At 46.4% G+C, this 25,269-nt stretch overlaps 1 protein-coding gene across 1 annotated transcript in view; it reads right to left on the bottom strand.

Annotated features, from left to right (window-relative positions):
• The window catches only part of LOC102559494 (ADP-ribosyl cyclase/cyclic ADP-ribose hydrolase 2), a 113,503-nt gene that overhangs the window by 79,337 nt on the left and 8,897 nt on the right, over positions 1-25,269 (bottom strand). Inside the window, exon 2 of the mRNA XM_019479854.2 lies at positions 2,085-2,214. Within this exon, the coding sequence (XP_019335399.1) occupies positions 2,085-2,214 (130 nt within the window). The remainder of the gene's footprint in view (positions 1-2,084; positions 2,215-25,269) is intronic.

Here is a 25,269-nt window from a genome sequence, read left to right as displayed (position 1 = left end):
TGTATACGATGGCATCAATATTATGTAGATGCAAAAATATGTAAAATCACTTCTTGATATTTCTACGTATGTCAGAATTTCACAAATGGTTTTTAACACTGAGGAAATACTTTATAATTTTGTTATAGAAACAGAATTTGCCCTTTTTACTTGTGTAAATCTCGTTTAAATCTGCACTTAGGACAGAACAATCCATGCACTAGTACAGGCTGGGGACCAACTGGCTAAGCAGCAGCTTTGCAGAAAAAGACCTGGGGGTTACAGTGGACAATAAGCTGAATAGGAGCCAAGTGTGTCCCCTTATTGCCAAGGCTGATAAATACTGAGCTGTATTAGTAGGTGAATTGTGAGCATATCAAGGGAATTGATTCTTCCCTTCTATTCAGCACTGGTGAGGCCACATCTGGAGTAGTGTATCTGGTTTTGGCCGCTCCACTACAGAAAAGATGTGGACAAATTGGAGAGAGTCCAATGGAAGGGAAGGAAAATGGCTAGGGAGCTGAGGCACATGATCTATGAAGTGAGGCTGAGGGAACTGGCCTTATTTAGTTTGCAGAAGAAAAGATTAAGCGTGGATTTGATAGCAGCCTTCAACTACCTAAAAGGTGGTGCCAGAGAGAATGGAGCTAGACTGTTCCCAGTGGTGGCAGGCAACAGAACAAGGAGTAAAGGTCTCAAGTTGCAGCAATGGAAGTGTAGTTTAGATATTAGGAAAAACTCTCTCACTAGGAGGGTGGTGAAGCACTAGAACAGGTTACCCAGAGAATTGGTGGAGTCTCCATCCTCCAAGGTTTTTAAGGCCTGGCTGAAGAAAGCCCTGGCTAGAATGATCTAGTTGGGAACAGTCCTGCTTTGAGCAAGGGGTTGGACTAGGTGACCTCTTGAGGTCCCTTCCAACCATAATTTTCTATGATCCTATGAACTGGGCTGGCAGAGAGAATGGGAGACTTTGAAAGGGGAGAAGGGGAAAAAGAGGAATCTACAGAATACTTGTCAGGAAGGAGAGTGGAAGATATGCGTGTGAGGGAAGAAAAAGCCATGGGAAAACTTCAGTGAGATTGGGAGGAGAAAAGAGGGTGAGGGACTTCAAGAAGTCCCTAAAATAGAAGGGATGCCTCAGCATGGTAAGCAGCAATGCTGTGAGGTGCAATGGAGGATTGCAAGGGACCCCTTGAATGTGCAGTCAGCTCAACCAAAGGCAGAGGTCCTCAAAACTGTGACTGTGCTGAGAAGGTGCCAGCAGTTCTACATTTAACCCATTTTTCACTCTTTCCATTTTCTCATTTTCCCCAAATCAATAGAGAACTCTGATTGCTGAGGCCTAGAGCATCCCCTGAAATTCTAGAGTTAGTTGGATGCGGGTGTTCAAAAATACTGGGTGCATCTACACTTGCAATTAGTGTGAAGCAATAAACTTCAGAGCAGTTTGAGTCAGAGTAAACTACTCCCAGGTACAATGTCTAGACATGTGCCTAGGACAGCAGGAATCTGAGCTGGGGTAGAGCAGGCCCAGGCTGGCAGAGGGCATGAGGGTCAGAGCTGGGGTCCAGGTGGCAGTGTCAGGTGGCGGAGGGGCTGGCTGGGGCACAAAAGTGTTGAAAGTGCAGAGCTGTGTGTCTAGGTGTCATGTAGTAGCCTGGCACCCAGCTGGCTGGAGTGACTAGGCTCAATTTATGCCTATGGTCAGTGTCTAAATGTGCATTTAATTACAGTAAATTACACCTATGTAAGATAGTACTGTTTCTGACAGTACTATCTTACACTGGCATAAATTAGTTTACTGATACCTAATAGCATTGCACATGTAGACAGTGACACTTTACTCTGCAACTAGTCTACTCTGCAGTAAAGTACATATGTAGCCATGGTCACTGTTACATAAGTCACATCTAATTTGCATTCTACAGCTGTGGGGGAACAAGAACTAACTAAACCTTTTAGTCAGTAGCACACAGAGTAACTAGATCTTTAAGTCAGTTAAGACAGACTGTGACTCATGATACCAAATTTGCTCAATTTTGACTCCTGAGTCCAGGAAGTGGCAGACGTTGTTGGTTGTTTCATGTAACTCAGATAATTAGTACCTTGTTAGGTGGAATTGAGTGTTGTGACAGGTTAATAAATAATTCATAGTCTGATGGTAAAATGTTGCAAGGATCCTTGTTCATAAAAGCCTTCTTAAATGCTTCCAGCAGCTCAGAACAGTTCTTCTCACTGTAACAATCAAAACAGATAGACTACTGATGTTTTCTGGAGGCAAAGTAATGATACATGCTTTGTTCAAAATCTCCCACAAAAGTAACTACTACTACAATTATAAAGGGACAAAGGACTAAATCCCATTTCACCTTCATGCACAGTTTGACTTCTGTTTCCACCTATAGTGGAATAGAATTATCCTGTGCATGCCCAATACATCACTGTTCCTGAGAGCAGGAAATCCAGGTTCTAGGCACCCTAACCATAGGAAGTTGAACCTGCATCTCCTGCTGCCCCGCAAGTTGCTCTAGCCACTTTACTTAAACTTTTTAAGATAAATGAATGAAGTTATTGGATAGTGAAAGGAGTTTAACAACACAGGAATGAGATATAGGGACCAACTCCTTTCCACATTCCTTGTAATCCCTACTATACAAGACATAATAGGCCGTGATAGATGTTATACTTTAGAACCCAATGATCTGTTACAACCTGCAACATGATGTATATGCATGGGGTTATATCTCGTGTAGGGGCCCAATCATTGTGTGATAGCTAAAGCTCGATGGATGTAGTTTAACTGAACCAGATGTAGTTGAACCTGGTTCTGTAACTGGTTTTGTAATGTCTACAATGTTAGGGTCTGTCTTCATTGACAGCTACATAGTTCATCCACCAGGTGTAGCTTCAGAGACATCACACTTCCTCATTGTGGAATGGGTGTGGATGAGGTTAAATAGATAAAACAAGTTCTGCTGATTTTGCCGGAAATGCAAAGTATTCAATTATCACCTTGGTATTTGCTAACTTGAAAATTAAAGTAGTCACTTGAGCTAGTAGGTTTCAGCAGTGGGATCCTGGACAGTCCTAAAGCTAGACACTTGAGCCTCTGTGCCCTGGTCTGGAGTGAACTGGTTGTGCCTAAATGCTCTCAGGACGGAGAAATGAGAGGATTATGAGTCATTAAATCTTGCTCACTTGTCACTCCTGAGATGCCTGTATCTTAGGAAGTCAGAAGCACACATACAAACTCACTCACCATTTACATGCTTCCAGATACACAGACACATAATAAATACATACATTTGTTCTTCCAAGATGCACACATTTGCAGACAGCAGTAGGGAAGGAAAGAGGAAGAAAGATGAAAAACTGGAAAAAAACAGTCACACAAACTTTAGCTAAAGGAAAGCTCTGACCTATTTGAAAGTACTCATTAAACCCTCTCCCATTTCTCAGTCCCTTTTATGCCAGTGTCAGGCTCAGATATGATCAGTATTTATCCTGTAGGAGCATGTAACAGCCCCAGCCATGGGGTGGGATTCCATTGTGCCAGGTGCTGTACACACATAGAATAAAAAGACTGTCTCCAAAGGAAAAAAGAACAATAAGAGAAGAGGAGCTGGGTAGGCTCAGTGATAGGTGTGGGATAACTTGAACCCAAGAAATGAGTGAATCTCCTCAGCTGCTGCCTGATGTGGTTGGGGGAAATTCCGTGTTACTCTCTGCACAACTCCCCTGCTGCTGCCTGTGTCTCTGGACACGATTGGTGGCAGACAGTAGGGCTGTGCGAAATGGCAGCGTTCCGTTTCAACCAGCGTTTCCACGTTTCAACACAACAGCATCCCATTTCAAATTTTGTTTCGATTCAAAACAGCTGTTCCATTCCATTTCATCGAAACAGGGTCGAAACAGCAAAACTGTTTCAACGTTTTGCCCATAAATTATAATGGGGAAGGTCAAAACAGGCTATAACTTTGTCATTTCTGGCCTGATTTGGATGAAACTTACAGGAATGGTAGCTCCTTCTGAGGACATGAGGTCCACCATGTTTCAAGGAGGTAGGTGCAGGGGGTTCAGGGAAACTGCACCCCAAAGTCTTGAGAGCAAAACTCATGGCATGTGTATGTGTTAAGACACAGCAGGGTCAAAACTGCAGGCATGCTAGCCCCTTCTGAGACCACAGAGCCTGCCAAGTTTCAAAGATATAGGTGCAGGGGTTTGGGGGAAACTGTACCTCAAGCTGCGGACAAGCAAAACTCATGACACGGGTGACACTGTGTGTGTTAAGGTGCAGCAGAGTGAAAGCTGCAGGCCTACTAGCTCCAGCTGAGGCCATGAAGCCTGCCAGCTGTCATGGAAATAGGTGCAGGGAGGTTCTGGGGCCTGGAAGAACTGTTTCAAAGCCATATCTCCTAAGTCTTAGGCTCCAGCCACTCATAGATTCATAGATTGTAAGGCCAGAAGGGACCTTGGAAGATCATCAGGTCCAGCCCTCTGCACCAAGCAGGAAAGACAATGCAGGGTCAGGTGACCCCAGCAATGTGACTGTCTAGTCTCCTTTTGAAGATTTCCAGGGTAGGTAATTGCATTACCTGTGGAGGAAGCTTATTCCACAGTCTGGACACCCTAGTTGTGAAGTAGTTTCTCCTACTTAGCAGGCCTCAGCAGGGGCTAGCATGCCTGCAGTTTTGACCCCACTGTGGCTTAACACATACACATGACATGAGGTTTGCTCTCAAGATTTTGGGGTGCAGCTTCCCCAAATCCCCTGCACCTATCTTCTTAAAACTTGGCAGACTTCATGCCCTCAGAAGGGGCTACCATTCCTGCAAGTTTCATCCAAATCAGGCCAGAAATGACAAAGTTATATGCTGTTTTAACTTTCCCCATTATAGCCTATGGGTGAAGTGTTGAAACGTTTCGACTTGCCTCGTTTTGTTTCGAGGCTGTTTTGCTGTTCTGTTTTGATTTTTCTGTTTTGACCTAGAAACAGGTTCAAACAACATCAAAACAAAACTGGCAGTGAAATTTCGCACAGCCCTAGCAGACAGCCTCTCAGGTACAGCTGGATCTGCGTGCTTCTCTTGGGCATGTCCAGATGAGCGCAGATGTTTGGCTCCCCAGAGACAAGTAGCAGTGGCACACCTTGCACTGCAGGTACTTGTCCCTGGGGAATACTTGTGCCATGTGCACTTTGCCACACAGCTGTGCCCCAGGTCTGGTAGGGGAGGCTAGGTCCAGCACTGTGCTGACCCCAGCAGCCTTACTTGGGGTCCTGCAGGCTTCCCAGGGCTGCAGCCATGGCAATCCTACTGGGTGGAGCCTGGCCAGCACCCACAGCATGGCTCCAGGCAGCCTGGCTCCACTTTTCAGCATCATGAGCTGCCCGAGTATATGCTGCTCTGTTTGTTTTTTTTCCATGGGTTTTTTTTGATCTCTGAAAATGGAAGAGCACACATATGGGCAGCAAACCCTTGCAGCGTGGGAAACATCTGACTGTGCGGTATGTGGCGCTGCATATGTGTTTGTGATGCCACACACCACACAGCTGGGCTCATCTGGATGCTCCTCTTGTCTGCAGGGCCCTGGGATTGCATGATGGTCCCACAGAGAGGCAGTTGCCCAGCATTTGTGCTGCTGACAGCCAGAATAGATGTCTGATGGACTGTAGCACCTGGAAAGACTTCAGGCTGTTATGTGGGAGGATATCCCACTGCTTCTGCATCTCATGCCATCTCCTAGTACCTGAATTCACCCCTAAAATCTTCTGAATTTACCCCTGTTGTTGGCAAGGGCTCCCCACAGCAGTGTAGTCCTAATGCCACCAGTTCTGCATCTCACTGGTAACCACAGAATTGCTGCTGACTTACAGCCATGTGAGGAGTGGAGAATGTGGTTTCATGCAGTGAAACGCAGGAAAAATTTAGGCTCATGAACTCACTCCAGACTTGTGGAAGGGCTGGGAATATGGTCTGTAAGGGAAGATCCTTGCAATGACCCTGTACATGTATGTGGGTAACAGTGCAAGACACTGGCCCTGATCATTCTTTGCATGGCAGGCACTGTGAAGGTGGAAGAGACAGCCCACCATGGTTCCCCACATCACTCACCATAAGAGAGGTGGTGAACACCAGTGGCAGGCTGGCTTCAGCAAGGGAGGCTCTGGTGTGCCGCTTCAGCGGGGAGAAGAGGCATGGCCCGCTGGCAGAGCAGAGCCATGAAAAGGCTGGCTGCGGAGTGGCCCGAGGTAGAGGATCCTGGGAGGCAGGCAGAGTGGGGGAAGAGGGCCTTGTGAGAGAGAGAATGGCAGTGAACAGACCCCAGGGATGGGAGAGAGTTCTGTGGCTGGGGGAAGCAGCAAGAAAGTCCTCGAGGCAGGGCAGAGCTTCACGGCAGAAGCACCCGACAGAGAGGCTCTGGAGGGAGGGCTGAGGGATGCCACCAAGCCATGAGGGACAGCGGTGCGTGGCACAGAGGCCCTTGAGAGAGGGCGGTGTTGTGCAGTGGAGGCACACAGCAGAGGGGCCCCGGAGGTGGGGTGGAAGACTAGAGCTGAGCCACATGGTGGAGTGGCCAGCGGCATGGCAGCTGCATGGCACTGAGTAACGGCAGCAGAGGGGCCATGCTCAAAGGGAATCAAGTCAAGGACGCCAAGACGAGCATCTGGGGTGTTGGCAGGAGCCACCTGGAAGAGCCCAGACTCAGGTTAGGGTGGGCCAAAGTGGGAAGGGGTGGCAATGCACTGTGGGGGGCTCCATTAATACTGTAGGGAAACAGCAAGGAACCGGATGGCCCATTGGCCCCAGATAAGTGAAAGAAAGTTGTGGGAATACAAGAGGCTCCAAGTCAGGAGGAGGTGGGCCTCGGGAAGATGCCTGGAGGCACACAACAATGAACACTGATGGTTTTTCTTTAGAGTCCACCTGTGGGCGCATTCATTACAGAGCCATTATCTCAGGACTGAGATGGCTTAGTTGTACTGATTCTGATACAAGGCACGAGAGACAGCTTATGAGCAATAATGCATAGGACCATAAAATCTCAGTCACCTCTTCACCGTAGCTTAGCTGAAAAAATGCCTCAGGGTCTCAGGGGGTTGCACTGAAGGTTGAGAGGCTGCCAGCAAGGACTAAAGGGACTGAGCAAGGCCAGGGGCTCCTAGGGATCCAGTGTGAGCTCCCAGTCCCTAGCAGCCCTCCTGGACCCCAACACCCATGCTGCCCCCACAGGTCCCCAGCAGCTTGTTGCCTGGCTCCCGCCCTGCGGCTGTTAGTCACACAGCCGTACTGAGTAAAGCTTAATGTTACTCAGAAGCTCATTTCAAGGCTTAATTCTATCTACAAAATGCTTTGAAATTCCTTGTATTTTGCACTTCTGGAGTGCATGTCGCTGCTCTCATGTATTCATTGAATAAGACCAGAAAACAATAGAGGTTAATTATGCAGACTATCTGTATACTTTTCTTCATTTCAAAATATTAATTCCTCACACTGCACACTACCCAAGACAGGTATTAGGACAAAATTCCTTCATTAGGAGTGCTAATGCTTCCAGCAATCTACAACTTCTACCTCAGGAAAAATCCTGGAAAAATTCATTAAGGAGTCTATGTGCAATAGACTTGCAGAAGGTAGGATTCTGAACAACAGCCAGCATGGCTTTGTTGCAGGTAGGTCTCATCTTCTTTTATGATCATCACCTCCTTTTACAATCAGGTGACTCGCTACCTGGATAAGAGAGAGAAGGTTGATATTTTGTCCCTTGACTTCCAAAAAGCTTTCGATCCCGTATCCCACAATGTTCTCATGAGAAAATTGGAAGACTGTGGGCTTAACTACAAGACAATCAGGTGAGAAGGAAACTGGCTGCAAGGTAGGACCCAGAGAGCTCTAGTGAATGGATCTGTGTCATCTTGACAGGAAGTAGCCAGTTGTGTCCATGCTTGGTCCAGTGCTATTCAATAGGGCTGTGCAAAGCTTCGGATTGTGATTCAGATTTGGAGATGATTTGGATGATTTGGAGGCTGAATCTATGAATCCAAATCGAATCGCTACAAGTTTTAGGCTTTCCAAATTGATTCAGAAAAGATTTGGAGATTAGGAGATTCGGCTAGGGTATAATGAGGAATCAATGCAATATCTATAACTTTGATGTTTGTTGGCTGATTCAGAAGAAACTTGCAGGGGTGGTAGTCTCTGCTGGGGGCATGACGTCTGTTCACCAGGGGCATGACGTCTGTTCACCAGGGCACCCTTGGGGAAAACTAGGAGTAATAGTCACAAACCCCTGGAAGACCATTTCAGGCTCAAAAAAACTATTTCAGAATAAGGGTGTCCAAACTGTGGAATCAGTTCTCTCCAGAGGTGGTGCAATTGCCTACCCTGGAAATATCAAGAGGAGACTGGACAGTCATCTCACTGGGGTCAGCTGAAACCAGCTGTCTTTCCTGCCTGGTGCAGGGGGCTGGACCCGATGATCTTCTGAGGTCCTTTGCAGCCTTACAATCTATTAATCTATTTTTACCCCTCCAAAGAAAAAGAAAACACACTCTTTTGCTATAACATAAAGGGAGTTTATACTTTGATTGTTTCTTTATAGAGCTAAAAACTTTTTCTTTTTCTTACCTTAACACTTCCTTCACTGCACCTAACAAGTAGTCTGATTTTTTTATTAATATCATAAATGGCAGTTTTGCCCCTCCCATTGCTGAGACCATTACAGTCTTGAATTGTATCTGCATGCATACTTGAATTTTCAGTGTTGGCACAATGTTGGTAGCAATAGAACTGTCTTTATTTGGAGGATCTGAGTTTATGGAACTTGCCATGATTCCTGGCAGAGAACTAGCAGTTTCAATACATGTTACACTCCAGCTTAAGCTTGGCCTTTAAGCTTACCATCCCCCACCCCAAGGGTGATTGCTTGGAGGATGAGAGGGATGATAGGGAAACCTCCTAGAACAATGCATTGCCCATCACACTATTGTGTATGTCAAGTGACTACTTTCAGTTTTGGGAAATACCAGTTCCATCTCACACCTGTCTGTCCAGGATCCCACTTCAGAAATCTCCTAGCTCAACTGGCTACTTGGATTTTCAAGTTGGCAAATACCAAGGTGATAATTGAGTACCTTGCACTTCCAGCAACAAAAACCTGATTTATCTATTTAACCTCACTGAAACCCACCCACAACCAGGAAGGACGGAGATAAGAAATTATAGGCTCTGGAGCTATACCTGGTGGACAAACTATATCATTCTCAATGCAGACAGACCCTAATCAGTAGTCTCCAATCTTTTTAGCTAGGAGATCATTTTTTAAATTAAAAAGGAGCCCAGCATGGAGTGGCAGCTGCCACTACCCCCATGCACAGATTGAGGGGCACGTGCCCCCCAGGCCTCCGTCAGGGTGTGTGCAGTGGCAGGAGCCACCCCCATACCTGGACGAGCCACCAGGGCTCTGATCCTCCCCCAGCCTGGCCAGGGCCCCACTTACCCTTGCCCCTGCCCCTGCCTCTGCCACACTCCCCCCGTCACCACAGGGTGGTAAGGTGTGGAGGAGGATAACCCCACTCACCCAGCCCAGCCTCAGTGGCAGGGGGTGCAGCGCAGCCCAGCCATGTGCATCCTGCCACCATCCTTCCAGTCCTGGACTGTGTCCCAGCTTCTCCACACATGCATCCTGCCGCTCCTGATCGCAGAGCCTCTGACAGTTGATCTCAGTCCCTGACTGAGATTGATTGGCAGAGGCTCCACGATCAACCAGCTGATCGGGATCCACTGGTTGGTAACCACTGCCCTAAATCATATTTACATGATAGATGTTACAAAACCAGTTGCAGAACCTGGTTCAACTACATCTGGTTCAGCTAAACTACGTCCATCGAGCTTTAGCTATCACATAATGATCAGGCCCCTAAACAAGATTTAACCCCATGCACGTGTATCATGTTATGGTTTATAACACATTATCAAATTGTAAAGTGTAATGTCTATCATGACAGTAGTATATAGGCTCACCGCCCTTCAATGCAAATGTGACAGGTGGGCGGGACTGGAAGTCCCATCCCCTTAGCCCTGCCCCCTTTCCCCTTATATGGTGTGTGGCATCACTAGCCCTGCCCTTGACCCTAGTCATGCAGTGTGTGATGTCACCAGTCCTGCCCCCTGACCCCAGTCCCGTGCTGTGTGACATCAGCAACTCCACCCCCACACCCAGTCACGTGGTGTGTGACATCAGCAACTCTACCCCCACCCCCATTTACATGGTGTGTGACATCAGCAACTACGCCCTTCCATCCCCAGTCACGGGGTGTGTGACACCACCACCACATGGTCCATGACATCAGAAGGACAGCCCATGCAGACCTCCAAAGCCCAACCCCTCATGCTGCAAGAACCACCCTAGATCATGTAGTATAGTTATGACCTATCAGGTCCCAAACTGCTCTAGCCCACCCCAGAGCACAGTCATGGCCTATGGGGTGGCAGTGGGGTGGTGTGACCCCTCTAACAACCTGCCCCACCACCCCCAACCAATTGGCGGGGGCTTCAGAGGCCTCGGGCCTCCCAAGAATGATGCTGAACCAATTGGAGCAGGTAGAGGGGGGTGGGATTTAGGCTGCAAGCCCCACCAGGTCTATCCGTTTTCCCAAACGACCCCTCTGTTTATCTGAGACTGTGCTAAGGCAAGCAGGGGCAGATATGGATTCTTTCACAATGCCTGTAGGCCCACTCACCACAACCCCAAGACGGCCTCACAGAAAGCATTACTGTAGAAATAGTTTTGAGGACGAGGCCAGGTTCCTAGCCCAAAGACTCTTTGAGACGCCTGACCCTGCTCAGGAAGACCCAATGAACAGGCAAATGGAAGAGGCCCAGGCCCCCAAAGTAGATGTTGAGAATTTGGAAGATGGTATCTTTGTGCCAGAGCCTACATGTGAAGTAGAGGTCATTGCAGAGGAGAGACAGGCAAGAGACTTGGAGCATGGTTGTGGGGGCACTTAGATTTTGAGGGTAGTGGTATGAGTTCACTTCATAGTATGTGTGTGTTTGGAAGTAACTAAGGACTGATTAAACAGCAGCTAACTAAGTCCTTTATTTGAACTCCTTTGCAGTTAGATGAAGTCTTTTTAATGACTCCAGAAAGCCTACTCACCAGTACACAGTTTTCTACATCTAATGTAGATTAGCATTTGCTTTAGTGTTTTGGATCTCTAATAGCATACATATAGGGTTTTTTGTAAAGATAAAACCAATGAGACTTAATGGTCACTAGAAATGATTAAAAAAAACCCCTTCTTAGGAGAAGGGGTAACAAAATAAACTAGTAAATATTGTAAAAGTTTTTGATGGAAATAAAGACTGAATTTAAAAATATATATTTTCACAGTTTTTGTATGGTATGGGATTGGGTGGGGGGGAGGGGGGGTGTTATAAAGATAAAACAGACCACAAAAAAAAAAAAAATAAAGATGACCAGTGTGTTCAGAGCTCTGCATATTTTAAGACTAAAGGAGTTATCTTTTACCAAAAGGCCTTTTGTAAAGATAAAGCCAATAAGGCTTAACGGTCCCTAGAAATGATTTAAAAAACCTCTTTTTAGGAGAGGGTTTAACAAAATAAACCAGTAAATATTGTCAAGGTTTTTGATGGAAATAAAGACAGATAAAAATATATATTCTTACAAGGCTTTTGTGCTAGGGGAGGGGCTGTGAATTTTCCAAGAACCAGGGGTGTGTTGTAAAGATAACCAGATGACAAAAATGCTGACCTGTGTCCAGATGTCTACATATTTTGAGACCAAAGGGGTGGAGTTATCTTTTAGTTATGACTGATTTTTAAAACAGTTATATTTTACTTTATACATACAATATTTTCCTTACTGTATTATTTAATTTTAATGTAGAGGGCTGACTTATTATATCATTTCATTTATATTACAGAGAGGTTATCTAGTGGGGAAGCCCCATGCAATTTTACCACAGCAAGGTAAAATTATTTTAAACTGGTGGGTTATTTGTGGCTGTGTTAATATAATCACACTAAGTTATAAGAACTGTTTGTAACTGCTTGTTTTCCATCAGAACCTCTTCTTCTAAAATAGAAAAGCAGAATAAACACATACAGTTATGTTTTTATCCAGTAGTAAAAGGTAATTTTTCTGAAATCAGCTTTTGAAACTTTATGTGTTTCTTGTGGGAGAAGAAGTTATGTGTGTGTGTATATAAGCCCCCTGTGAATATAGAGGGTAAGGGGAGTTAAGCAAATTTTAAATTTGTGGTGTGTGAGAAATGCCACCTTCTGTGTCTCTCTCTAGAAATCTGTCCCGGTTAGCTTGGGACACTGGGGTCGAATTCCTAAGGGAGGGGGGAGTTTCCTCCCTGCCTACATGACAAAAGCCTGGTGCCTAGGGTGTGGTCCCTCTGGTTACCTGAGTGGGGGAGGGAAAAGCCCCTGTGCATCTGCCCAGGTAACCAGTGATGCTTTTTAAATTGGTTGGCTAGTTGCCAACACTGCTGGCTTCTATTGGACTGGGCTGCTGAGGTCAGAAAGGCTATATAAGTGCCTGATCCAAGGAGAAGGGGGAGAGAAGCCATTTTACCAGCATGGCCCAAATACCAGGACACAGGGAGAGAGTCTGATCCAATGGAAATGCACTCTCTCTGGAACTCTCCGAGCCAGATCTTGGGAGACCAGAGAGTCTTCTGGATGATACTTGTGTTTCTAGAAAGTTAGTCAGCTCACAGTGATGCATTTGCATATCAAACAGCTACCTCAGCCAGACTGTTTTGCTCAATGGTAATCTCTTGATAGTGCTCTACCTCTTTCCCTATTCTAACCCTACCCTTTGTAACCAATAAACTTCTCCTTTGTGACTGGTATAGGAGACTTATTGAGGGGTGGGTTTAATTATGCCTAGGAGACCCCTTAGGTCTGCAGACTAAGGGAGACTATCCTTTTTGGCCCCCGACTTGGGGAGGTGCCCCAAGTGCTTGTATTGGGTTGAGTACCCATAGGACTATTAGGCCTGTGTTTCCCTGAGGACACAGAACCTAGAAGGTCCCCTTTCGGGGTGGTGGTGGCACATTACCCCTGGACTCTGAGGTGGGGCTCAAAAGGGGGTCTGCCAGGACTTAGGCGCCCCTGGGGAGACACGTGGAGTCTGGAAGGTGGATGGGCGTAGTGAGGTGGGAGGCTCAATGCAGGAGCTCTCCCTACTGGCCTGCCACAGATGGGTAAGGGGAGTTAAGCAAATTTTAAATTTGTAGTGTGTGAGGAAAGTGAATTCTCAATGCTAAGATGTAAATTTTATATTTCCTAAGTGATCACATGCACCACTCCTGAAGAAGAGCGGGGGCCTGGGTAGAGACCTCTAAAAGCACAAGCAAAAAAACTCAGAAGTGCTCAGCCTGAAGATCATAACACCCAAGGATCAGAAGACCAATGGGACAGAACGGAAGGGCACGGTTCCTCAGAGGAAAACAAGCCACATACCTCTGAGAAAACCATATGTAAAAAGACAAGGAGTCACACCCCCAAAACACGTGAATAAGAAACCCAGGAGCAATTGATCACATGATTTAGAGAAAGAGGAGAGTCTTTCTCCTTTTTTGAAAGATCATGATTATTGTGAAAAAAGAGGTGGGTTTTTAGGGTGGGTGTAACCACCTTGTCTTAAAAGATCATGATTATTATGAAAAAAGAGGGGGGTTTGGGGTGGTGCTGGCAGGCATATACATCTCAGAAAGAGTGTGCAGAGCACTTTGAAAGATCATGATTACTACCAGAGCAAAAAGGTAAATTTTACTCAGAGAGGAGGTAGTCTGTGTAACTCAGACAGCAGTCGTGGCCTGTATCATAAGAGGGGGAGTCATGGTAAACATGTGGATAAGAATGGGTGGCAAACCAGCAAGTGGCTTATGGGGTAAAAAGTAAGGACCTGGTTAAAGAGGAGCATGGGGAAGGCTAAACACTGGTTGAGAAAAAAATAAGAGATCCACTAATAATGGCACTTTAGAAGGCCCCTCAAACACTTCCCCTCCTCCCAGGCCTGACCCTTCACCAGGACCCCTGGAGACAGAGAAAGGGGGTGGAGAATATGATTCAGGAAGCCCTTTAGAGGGTCCCTCAAATGTACCTCAGCCTCCCAGGCCTCCCCCACCACCAAGACCTGAGGGGTCAAAGAGTTGGGATAATGAATCTGGTGTAGAAGACAGTTTAGAGGACCCTTCAAGCACTCCCTGGTCTCCTGAGTCAGCAGAGGATGTTTACCAGACGTACATATGGTGCGGGTGAGAAGGCAAGGGTGGTCTATAGCCAGGTTTGGAGGGAAGAGGTACACTGAGGAGTTCCGTTTTATGAATCTGAACCATGTGCCATTACATGTGGCATATGAAGCCATAAGCAGAGGGGTAGAAGAAATTGTAGCAGAACTCCACGAGAGATTCACGGGCAATGACTATGCCCAGTTATGTATTCAGGCAGATAACATGGCAAACTGTTTATACTCTCAATCTATTAATTTAAACCAGATGACCCCAGAGCTATTTTTAGAGTGGTTCATTAACCTGTTACAAAGCCAGAGAGAAATATTGCTCGATTTGACATTTCAGCTGGTTGTGGTCATTGTGAGAGGCTGGGGCAGTGGGAGCCATAGAGTTATAAGCTCTATCCCCTATTCCAAGATCAAAGCTAAAAAGAGGAATGTGGCAGAGCACTTAGGTGCCCTGCTCCTTTTTAAGAGGGGAAACTGCTAGGGAAAGAGCCCTAGCAGTGAGTGAGGAGCCCCAGCTGCTTGTTGCCAGGGCACCCAGAGTTAGCTAGTGACCCACACCTGCCAGCAGTCAGCTGACTGGAAGGGGCAGGGCCTGGCTCACATTTAAACCCCAGGGCTGAGGCCAGGCTGGCAGTTCTCTGCCAGTAGCCAAGGGGGAAGGAGCTCTCTCAGATCAACCAAAGGGGAGAGGCCTGACTGCAGGTACAGCCTCTGATACTGGTGAGTGATGGAGCACCCCTGGTGTGGCTTGAATTTATGTTATAGCCCAGGAGCTTGTGTTTTGTTTGCTGTTTAAGACCGGTGACTTGGGTGAGGTTAATAGGGGATGGAGGAGTCCTCATAGGGGGTCCACGGCAGTGTGGGGACCCCGAGTGCCAGAGAGGGTGCAGCATTGGGGGGGGTGCACTGGCCCCAAGCGCCAGAGAGAGTGCAGCATTGGGGGGGGGGTGCACCGGCCCCAAGCGCCAGAGAGGGTGCAGTGCCAGATAGGGCCACAGAGGGCCCAGGGAGGACAAGGGGGCCAAATTATAACAAGGCCCAGACCGAGCAATGTCAGTTCCATCTGCGAGGCTTGGGGCATGGTAAAGGGGTGGTTGGAGCCACGCATAGCCCATAAGGCTAGGGTGCCCCGAAACACCCATTGTAGAATGGGACCCACAAGGGGTCCAGGGGCCCACAGGGTCAGAGAGTACAACAAGACCGTGTCCAAGGCAACATGAAGGCAGCCTCCCTACTATATATTTTATCATCAAAGATGTGGCGGGCAAGAATTGAGGGTGCCTTTTGGGCCAACTTGGAACGGGAAGGGGGCCTTGCAGGACCCCACGCCGTGACAAGGAAGTATTTAATTGACTTGAATACCTATGATACTAACCTGTGCTTTGCAGGCAGTCTATTGGCTGTTACAAAATGTAGAGGGGCCAGAGATGCCGAACTGCTAGATGGTGCCAAAGAACTGCATAGGAAATTAGGCATGTCTGCATATCAAAAGGTTATGCTCCATCAAGTACCTTTGTTTGAAAACCTTGAACAGGTTAACATTCACATAGTGATGCATAAGGAAAAAAATGGGTAGAGTTTATTTAAAACAGGAGGCACCCAGATACCCCGACACCTGTTTTCTTCTGCAGCATGGTGAACATTATTACGGCATTTTGGATGTGAAAAAGGTGTTTGGCATGAGAAATTATTGCGATCTTTGTCAGACATTGCACAGCCATACCCACATGTGCAGGTTCTGATGTCATCTTTGCCCGAGCCCAAACTGCGCTGAAAATGTGGGCAGGACACAGAGGTGCCCTAATTGTAAGCTGTTCTGTCATTCCAAAGAGTGCTTAGAAAGGCACATGGCCCTGGCCTCTGAAAAGTGGATCAAATGTCCAACTAAAATTCTGTGTGATGAGTGTAAATCTTATGTGGATAAAAAGCATGAGTGCAAGGGGCAGCACTGCAAACAATATTATGGGAAAATCACAGATGTAAACAAACACTGGTGCTTTATGCGCCAGATTAAAGAGCCTGAAGAAGGCAAGGGGTACATCTTTTATGATTTTTGAGTGTGTGCAGGAAACAGGGATGCGTGTGCCCAACTACCTTTTTTCAATGGAGCTAAAGACAGGGGGAAAAAAACCCTCAGAAAGCCGCATGCAAAAACCCCCCAAAAGCTTGTAAAGCTAAGCCCAAAAAAACCAGAAAGCACTTGGGAGTTTAAGGGCGAAAAGTGGCTGTCTGATTTTATTAAGGTCTTTATGGTTAAAAAGTTCAAGAACTACACCTTCACAGCTCTCAATGCCAAAGACTATGATGGTTACTTCATTGTTAGCCAGTTACTGAAGGAAAAAATGGGGGTGAAACTAATCACTCCCTAATCACATGAGGGTGGTAAACTGTGCATTGAAGTGACCAGGCTAGGCATCCGTTTTTTAGGGAACTTTTTGCCAATGAAACTTAGCAGGCTTCCACAGGCGATGGGGTTTGAAGGATGCAAAGGTTATTTCCTACATTTTTTAACATGGCAGAAAACCAAAATTATGTTGAGTGTCTCCCAAACATGGAGTACTACAGTGTTGAAAATATAATGTCTGGTGAGAAAGGACAGTTTTTAGAATAGTATCAGAATAACTGCGATAAGACCTTTGACATGCAAAAGGAGCTGGCCTATTATTGCCAGCAGGATGTAAAAATTTTGAAAGAGGCCTGCTGCCTCTACAGGGTTGAGATTATGAAAATGACATGGTGGGTAGACCGAATGAAAGTAGATGGTGAACTCCAAAACGTAGAACACTGCTTAGATCCTTTCCAATACATTACGCTGGCCTCTGTCTGCATGGCCATGTTTATATTTTTGGAACCGCAGACCATAGCGCTTCTCCCCCCAGACAATTATCACAGACAGAAAAAGAGGTTTTCAACCCCATCTAGCCAGTGGCTAATGTACATTTCGGAGAAAGAAAATATTCAAATTTGACATGCCTTTCAGGGTGAGGAATTTCAGGTAGGCCCCTATTTTTTTAGACAGCTATGTCAACATTGATGGGGAACCTATGGAGTTTGAAATTAACGGATGTTTTTCCATGGTTGTGTCACTTGCTACAATAAGAGAGACCAGAACCCATTGATGGGGACCACCTTCGGGTTTCTGAATTATCAGGCGTTGCACAAGACTGATTATCTCAAGAGAGAGGGGTTTACCGTTAGAACCATTTGGGAGCACGAGTGGAGGGCTCTGTTAGAAGCGGACAGGGAGCTGGAAGATTTTTTAAACAGAACCCCGCTACCTTCTCCACTGGTGCCTCGGGATGCTCTTTTTGGGGGGGAGAACTAATGCCATCTGTCTATATTACCAAACTAAACCCAGTGAACAAATACACTATTATGATTTTACTAGTCTTTACCCCTTCATAAACAAAATGAAGGAATACCCAACCGGACACCCTGAAATCATTCATGACAATTTCCAACCCCTGTTGAGATATTTTGGAACAGCCAGGGTGAAACCGTACCCACTGCGAAACCTTTTTTTCCCTGTGCTACCCACCAGGATGAATGGAAAACTGATGTTCACACTGTGCCGCCTCTACATGGAAACAAGACAGCAAAAGTGCGACCACACTGATGAAGAGAGGACCCTCCTGGAAACGTGGTGCACACCAAAATTAAGTAAAGCTATTGCCAAGGGGTACAGAGTAGCTCAAATCTATGAAGTCTGGCATTTTGCTGAGAGGTCTAGCACCCTTTTTTCACAGTACATAAAAATGCACCTCTGACAGAACCAGGAAGCCTTGGGTTACCCCGCCTGGTGTACTAAGCAAGAAAAACAAGAGACATACGTGGCCAATTTCTTGCAAAAAGAAGGCATGACCTTACGCCCAGAGCATATTAAACCCAATCCCGCAAAGCGCCAAATAGCAAAATTGTTTCTAAATTCTTTGTGGGGTAAATTTGGTCAGAGAACCAACTTGCCCAACATTAGCGTTGTTAGAGACCCCAAAGAACTCTTTGACTACCTCTTTTTTCCCACCTATGAAATTTCATCTTGAAACTATATTGATGATGAGGCAGCCTGTGTGTCTTGGAAGCATGCCAAAGAGCGTTACACGCTCTCGGGTAACACAAACATCTTTATAGCCTGTTTCACCACCGCTTATGCACGCTTAGAGTTGTATGAGCTGTTAGCTTGCAAGACCGGTGTCTGTACCATGACACAGAGTCTGTGATATTTGTGAGCCATGAGGGAGATTGGAACCTCCCGCTAGGCGATTATTTAGGTGAGCTCACCAGCGAAATCTCACCAGATGAGCACATCATAGAGTTTGTGTCAGCCGGTCTGAAAACTTTACGGGTACAAGTTGTTGGGGGTAAGGTTTGCTTGAAGGTCAAAGGGATTACCCTGAATGTGGCCAACAGTGAAAAAGTCAACTTTGAAACCTTGAGAGATCTTGTTCTAGATTATGGGGCAAACCCCGCTGGGGACACCCCTAAAACAATCATGATACAACAGCGCTCTATCGTCAGGAACAAAAGCAAGTGGACGATAGATACCAAAGCCTTGAGAAAAATGCAGAAAGTCATTTATGACAAAAGGGTCCTCACAGAAAACATTAACAGTCTCCCTTATGGTTTTTAAAGATGGATATCTGTAATTTTGGCTGGCCCTAGCAACTGTGGTAAAAGTTACTTTATAAAAAACCTTCTGGATCACGCTGATAGAATGTTGTCTGCCATGCCTGAGAACATCGTGTGGTGCTATAGCTGTTGGCAGCCTTTGTATAAAGAACTGCTTTGTAAATATCCTTTTATCAAGTTTGTGGAGGGACTGCCAGACAGTCTCAATGACGACTATTTGTTTCCTCCTAATAAAATAAATATGGTTGTGGTGGATGATTTGATGGACTCTGCTTGTGACAGAGGTGAAATCGAGAAAGCCTTTACAAAGTACGTGCATCATCAGAATCTGAGCATTATGTATATAGTTCAAAATGTTTTCTGTCAAGGGAAAAGGAGTCGCACCATTACCCTTAACACAAAATACACGGTTTTGTTTAAAAACCCCAGAGATGAGCTATAGATAGTGTCCCTGGCACTGCAGGTGTACCTGGGTAAGGCCCAGTTCTTTCTAGAAGCTTTTGAGGATGTCACTAAAACACCTTACGGGTATCTGGTGGTTGATTTAAACGCTTCTACCCCAGATGCTTTTAGATGAAAAACAGGGCTTTTTCCTCCTGACCAACTGGCTGCTTACACTTTTAAAAAAACAGCAGGTGGAAATAAAAAGAGATGATGTAGTGGCAGCCTCTTAGCGCTCGAGACGGTGGAAGGGGAACATGTCCAACCACGTAAAAAGAAATTTGGCTCTCTTAAAACTGCTTCTTCAAACCTCCCCACAGCAGAGAAAAGCTATACTCTGCTCGGCCTCTGACGATTTAGTAGCAGCCATTTCAGAAATTATTCTGAACACCTTAAAAGGAAACATCCCTTTGACACCACATCAAATTTTCATGCTGAAAGAAGAGATGCGAGATCATAAAAAACCTAAGTAACAAAAGATTGCCTCTTAAAAAAAAAAGAAACAGCTGGTGAAACAGTCTGGGGGATTTATCAGCCCTCTGTTAAGTTTTGCTCTCCCTCTGATTACGGGGCTTTTGGCTAGCTGGTGATGGAGCACTCAGAAAAAATGTACCTGGTGCCCAAACATGAACTGGAACAATTAAGAGCTCCCCAACCACCTCAGGAAAATATCAGAACTGAGGCAACCTGCTTATCGGATGCTGAAATGAGGCATATTCTCCAAAGACTGGGTTTAGCAGAATATCATAAGGCTAAACTGTATGTCGCCATGCTTCAGAAATACCTGACCTATGTAAAGCAGGGTGATCTGGACAGGGGGAAATTAACCCTGTTTCTGCTGGAGCAGACCCCCTAGAAACCCCCACAAACCCTGACACTGTCGTTCAGGAAGTATTGGATAACGTGAATGCCTGATACAGGAAAAATGCTGAAGTGTTGCTCACTAAGCTGAGCCAGCACAAGGATATTTCTTCTTGGGATGATCAAGGGGGTTTTGTCTACAAAGGGATGCTTGTCAAGGGTTCTAACACGCTCGACTTGGTCCGGAGACCCCTTCAGGTTCATGCCCGGACTGGTGGCTGGGACATCTTTATGAAAGCCATGGCCGAGCGGAATGTACCATCTTCTGTTATGGGCAATGCCATGAATCATGATAATCTGCAACACCTGAAATTATCTGCCTCAGACCAAGAAACACCAACAGCGCTGCCTAAGAAGCAAAAAACTGTCTCTAAAAGCCATTGGCTCTCCATGTAAAGTTTTACGCTATTTTATACTGCTATAAAGTTTTTGTCTACAGAGGATTTTTAAAAATGAAAACACACATACACACATTTAAACAACAACAGCTTTATTTACACAGAACCAGCTAAGTGTTTTATTTAGACAAAGCGTTCGTGAAAGTCATAGCAAGAAATACATGTCTGGGCATGTTGAAACATGTTTTGAGCAGGCTCAGCCACATGGAAATTTTTATATTTACTTTTTACAACGTGCATCACCACCCTATCATTTTGTGCTAAATCGTCAGAATGATACAATTTTAAAATCTGTTCGAATGATAGCCCCTTGCTACAGTGCTGTAGGAAAAACACACAATGGTATCCGCAGATGACAGATTGGGGGTCTTGTAACTGTTTCGTCTGAAAAGCAGTGTCAATAGCATTCTTGTTTAAAAACAACATAATGCTTTGAGGAAAGAGAGCGCTGTTTGGGGGGGTGACCGTATGAGTTGAAAAATTCTCCGCGGTTCCGATCCTCCAGGTAAACAGCCAACCAGTGTTCTCCGGGTTGATTATACGGGTGCGTGTTGACCACCAAGCTCAGGGGCCTTTGAGACAGTTGAGTCTTAGGAAGCCAGTCACAGGGGAAAACATCTAAGAAAGTTTCTTTGGCATAGGGGTCTGAAGATAAAACCCTGGCAAGCTTTTCAGTGTCCATCTTCACATATAGTCAAACAGGACGTTTCTCCTCTGATTATTTCTATGATGTTGTCAAAGACCCCGTACATGATCATGTTAACTATGGTGGGAAAAGCTGCAGCAAAGTGTATTTCTGCTCTCAGGTTCCCAGTTTTAATCAGCGAATAATGATCAGCATACTCCTGATCAGGAGACAGGTCAAAGGCAAATAAGGTATACCCCAAAGCAAAGGTACAGCAGTGTGTTGTTCAAATCCTAGTATTCTTCGCCATTCCTGGCTATGGAAAGTCAAGGGGCCTGGACTCAGTAATAGCCGAGGGTGGGGGGGATCTCAACATACAGGCTTTTCTCAATACAGGTCTGTGTAGGGGTGATTTGAAACACATCCAGTTAGGATTTGGTGCATTCTTCAGACTCACAGTGAACAAAGGCCATGGTGGTTAAAATATATTTTGTTTCCTCCAGGAGACTGCCCCTTCTTTCTCCCAGGCTGCTTCTTGGTTTTTCGTGTGTGGCGGCCCCGTTGACTTACCCTCTTCTTTTTAAGGGTTTGAGGAGGTCCTGCACGTCCAGAGTCTGGTCTGTTTATCTTTCTTTTAAGGCTCTTTCTTTGAATATACGCGAGACCAGACCCCTCCTGCTTTGCCAGCTTGACCACCTTATCCAGGACAGCTCAGGAGACATGACTGATCACATCTTTGGCTGTGTTTTGTGCTGCATTTTTAGCATGGGGCTCAATAATATCCAGACCTCTTCTCAAAAGCAGAACAGCTTTTCTAAAGAGAATGAGAAATATGCCTACCACACCAGCCCCATACATCACGGGCACCCCCTGATATCCAGGAAGAAAATACCTGGCCTGGGCTTTATAATAATTTCTGTACAAGTTAGGGTCCCCATAGTTTTTTACCATCACCATCATGTTTTTACTTATTTTAAAATCTCAAAGTCTTCTAGGGGTGTAGGTGAAGCTTAATGATTACCTTACCAAAGCGAAATGAGACGTGTTTGTTCTGATCTGTCTTTATTTCAATGCTGATTGTGTCGATGTGCTGCTGACTAATGGGGACATAATGTGGGTTGTCATATGTGATGGTGACAAACTCGTTGTTCTTCCCACTGACAGGGACGCAGCATAGCAAAGGAACTGAAAACTCCCCGACAAGCTGATGTTCCACAATGTTCATGTAGACATACAGTGAATTGAACCCTCCAGTAATATCAGCTGGGAAGGGTGTTTTTTTTTAACAGAGGCCCCGGGTGGCCTTCCCAAAATATAGGCTAGCTCACCATGAGTATAAAAACCATAAGAGTTATCTTTGGTTTTAAGTCTCACTTTTCTGATCGCTTGGTCATAGTGCATAATTAATTCGGGTGGAGTAGGGTGGGTGGTAATTGTATTGTTTATAAGATCCAGTAACTCTGTGATGGTTGTATAATACCCCCAAGGCAGGAGGTACCCCCATTTTTTAGTCCCAGAAATGATACTGAAAGGGGTGTCTTCAGTGATGTTGTTCCAGTTGTGCGGGTATTGTATTTCTGCTAACCCTATCTCCCAGTTCCCCAGCACATCTAGAGGTTCAACCAGCTGTATAGTAAAGTTTGAGCTCGTGTTTTCTGGAAAAATCCTGGTGCAAGCCTTGCTTGGCAAAGTGATTAAAAGCTGCCATCACACATCTCGGCCTTCTGACTGAGGTACCCCTATATGTTACAAATCATAGAATCATAGAAGTAGGGTTGGAAGGGACCTTGCAGATCTTCAGGTCTGACCCCCTGCCTGGGCAGGAAGAAAACTGGGTTCAAATGACCCCAGCCAGGTAGGCATCAAGCCGCTTCTTACAGACCCCCAAGGTCGGAGCCAGCACCACTTCTCTTGGAAGTTGGTTCCAGATCCTAGCCGCCCTAACTGTGAAGCAGTTCTTACGGATGTCTGATCTAAACCTACTCTCCAACAACTTGTGGCCATTATTCCTTGTTATCCCGGGGGGCGCTAGGGGAAACAAGGTCTCCCCCAAACCCTTCTGGTCCCCCCTAGTGAGTTTATAGACGGTCACAAGGTTCCCCCTCAGCCTTCTCTTGTGAAGGCTGAACAGGTTCAGGTCCTGTAGCCTCTCATTGTAGGGTCTGCCCTGCTGTCCCCGGATCATGCGGGTGGCCCTCCTCTGGACCCTTTCAATGTTGTCCACATCCCTCTTGAAGTGGGGTGCCCAGAACTGGACACAGTACTCCAGCTGTGGCCTGACCAGTGTCACGTAGAGGGGGAGGATCACCTCCTTGGACCTACTTGAGATGCACCTGTGGATGTACGATAAGGTCCGGTTAGCCCTGCCAACTGTGACCTTGCATTGTCGGCCCATGTTCATCTTGGAGTCAATGACTCCAAGATCCCTTTCTGCCTCCGTGCTCTCAAGAAGGGAGTTTCCCATCTTATAAGTGTGCTGCTGGTTACTACTGCCCAAGTGCAGCACCCTGCACTTGTCAGTATTGAAACGCATCCTGTTTTTGTTAGCCCACCCCTGCAACCTATCCAGGTCTTTCTGCACTCTCTCCCTCCCTGCTAACATGCCCACCTCTCCCCATATTTTGGTATCATCAGCAAATTTGAACAGGTTGCTTTTCACCCCGTCGTCCAAATTGCTGATAAAGAAATTGAACAGTGCGGGCCTAAGGACCGAGCCCTGCGGGACTCCGCTGCCCACTTTCCCCCAGGTCAAATATGACCCATCCACCACCACCCTCTGAGTACGACTCTTCAGCCAATTCACAATCCATCTGACTGTGTAGGCATCAATGCCACAGTCACCTAGTTTTTTAATGAGGGTAGGGTGGGAGACAGTGTCAAAGGCCTTGCTGAAGTCCAAAAAGACTACATCCATGGCGACACCTGCATCCAGTGCTTTTGTGACCTGATCGTAAAAGGCAATCAGGTTGGTCTGACATGACCTGCCCCTAATGAAAATGTGCTGGTTGCCCTTAAGCATCATCCCCAGTGCTGGCCCATCACAGATGTGCTCCTTGATGATCTTCTCAAAGAGTTTCCCCAGGATTGAGGTAAGACTGCCGGGCCTATAGTTGCCCGAGTCCTCCCTCCTCCCTTTTTTAAAGATGGAGACCACATTGGCTATCTTCCAATCATCTGGCACCTGGCCCGAGCACCACAAGTGCTCGTAAAGCCATGCCAAGGGCCCTGCAATAACCCCTGCTAGCTCCCTCAACACCCTGGGGTGGAGAGCAACTGGACCTGCTGATTTGAACACATCCAGCCCCTCCAGTAGCACTCTAACCTGGTCCTCCTCAACCTTAGGTCTTGAGGCATTCCCCTCGAGTCCATCTTGAAACATGGTGGGGGAGTCCCAGTCCCTGCACAAGAAAACGGAGGTGAAGAATTTGTTAAAGAGGTCTGCCTTCTCCTCTGACGCGACCACCAGATTGCCCAGCGTATCTTGCAGGGGCCCCACATTTCCTGGTGCCTTCTTCATCTTCCCTATATATTTGAAAAAGGACTTTTTATTATCTTTGATCTTGGACGCTAGTCCTAGCTCTATGTCTGCCTTAGCTTTCCTAACAACCCCCCCTACAGGCCCGAGTAGTGTAGGTATACTCCTCTTTGGAGATTTGCCTTCCCCCCCCCCCCTTCCACCAGATGTACGCTACCTTTTTGGCAACCAGGCATTCCTGGACTTCCTTGGTGAGCCAGGGAGGCTTTTGGGCACTCTTGCCCCGCTTGCTTCTAGTTGGGATCGTCACCTCTTGGGCCCTGAGTATCGTCTCCTTAAGGAACGACCACTCATCTTGGGCACTGAGTTCCCCTGCCCTCGAGAACCCCAGCGCCTCTCCCACCAATCTCCTCAACTCCTTGAAGTTGGCCCTCTTGAAGTCTAGGGCTACTGCCTTGCTGCAGGCCTTTGTCACCCTACGGTGGATGATAAATTCCAGCAAGCAATGATCGCTATCACCCAGGTGGTCAAGGACCTGAAGGCCCCTTACCAGATCATCACCTGTGGCCAGGACCAGGTCCAAC

This window comes from Alligator mississippiensis, chromosome 2, assembly GCF_030867095.1.
Source record: "Alligator mississippiensis isolate rAllMis1 chromosome 2, rAllMis1, whole genome shotgun sequence".
Lineage (NCBI taxonomy): Eukaryota > Metazoa > Chordata > Crocodylia > Alligatoridae > Alligator > Alligator mississippiensis.
Note: the sequence above shows the minus strand (reverse complement) of the source record. Positions and strands in the feature narration are given on the sequence as shown.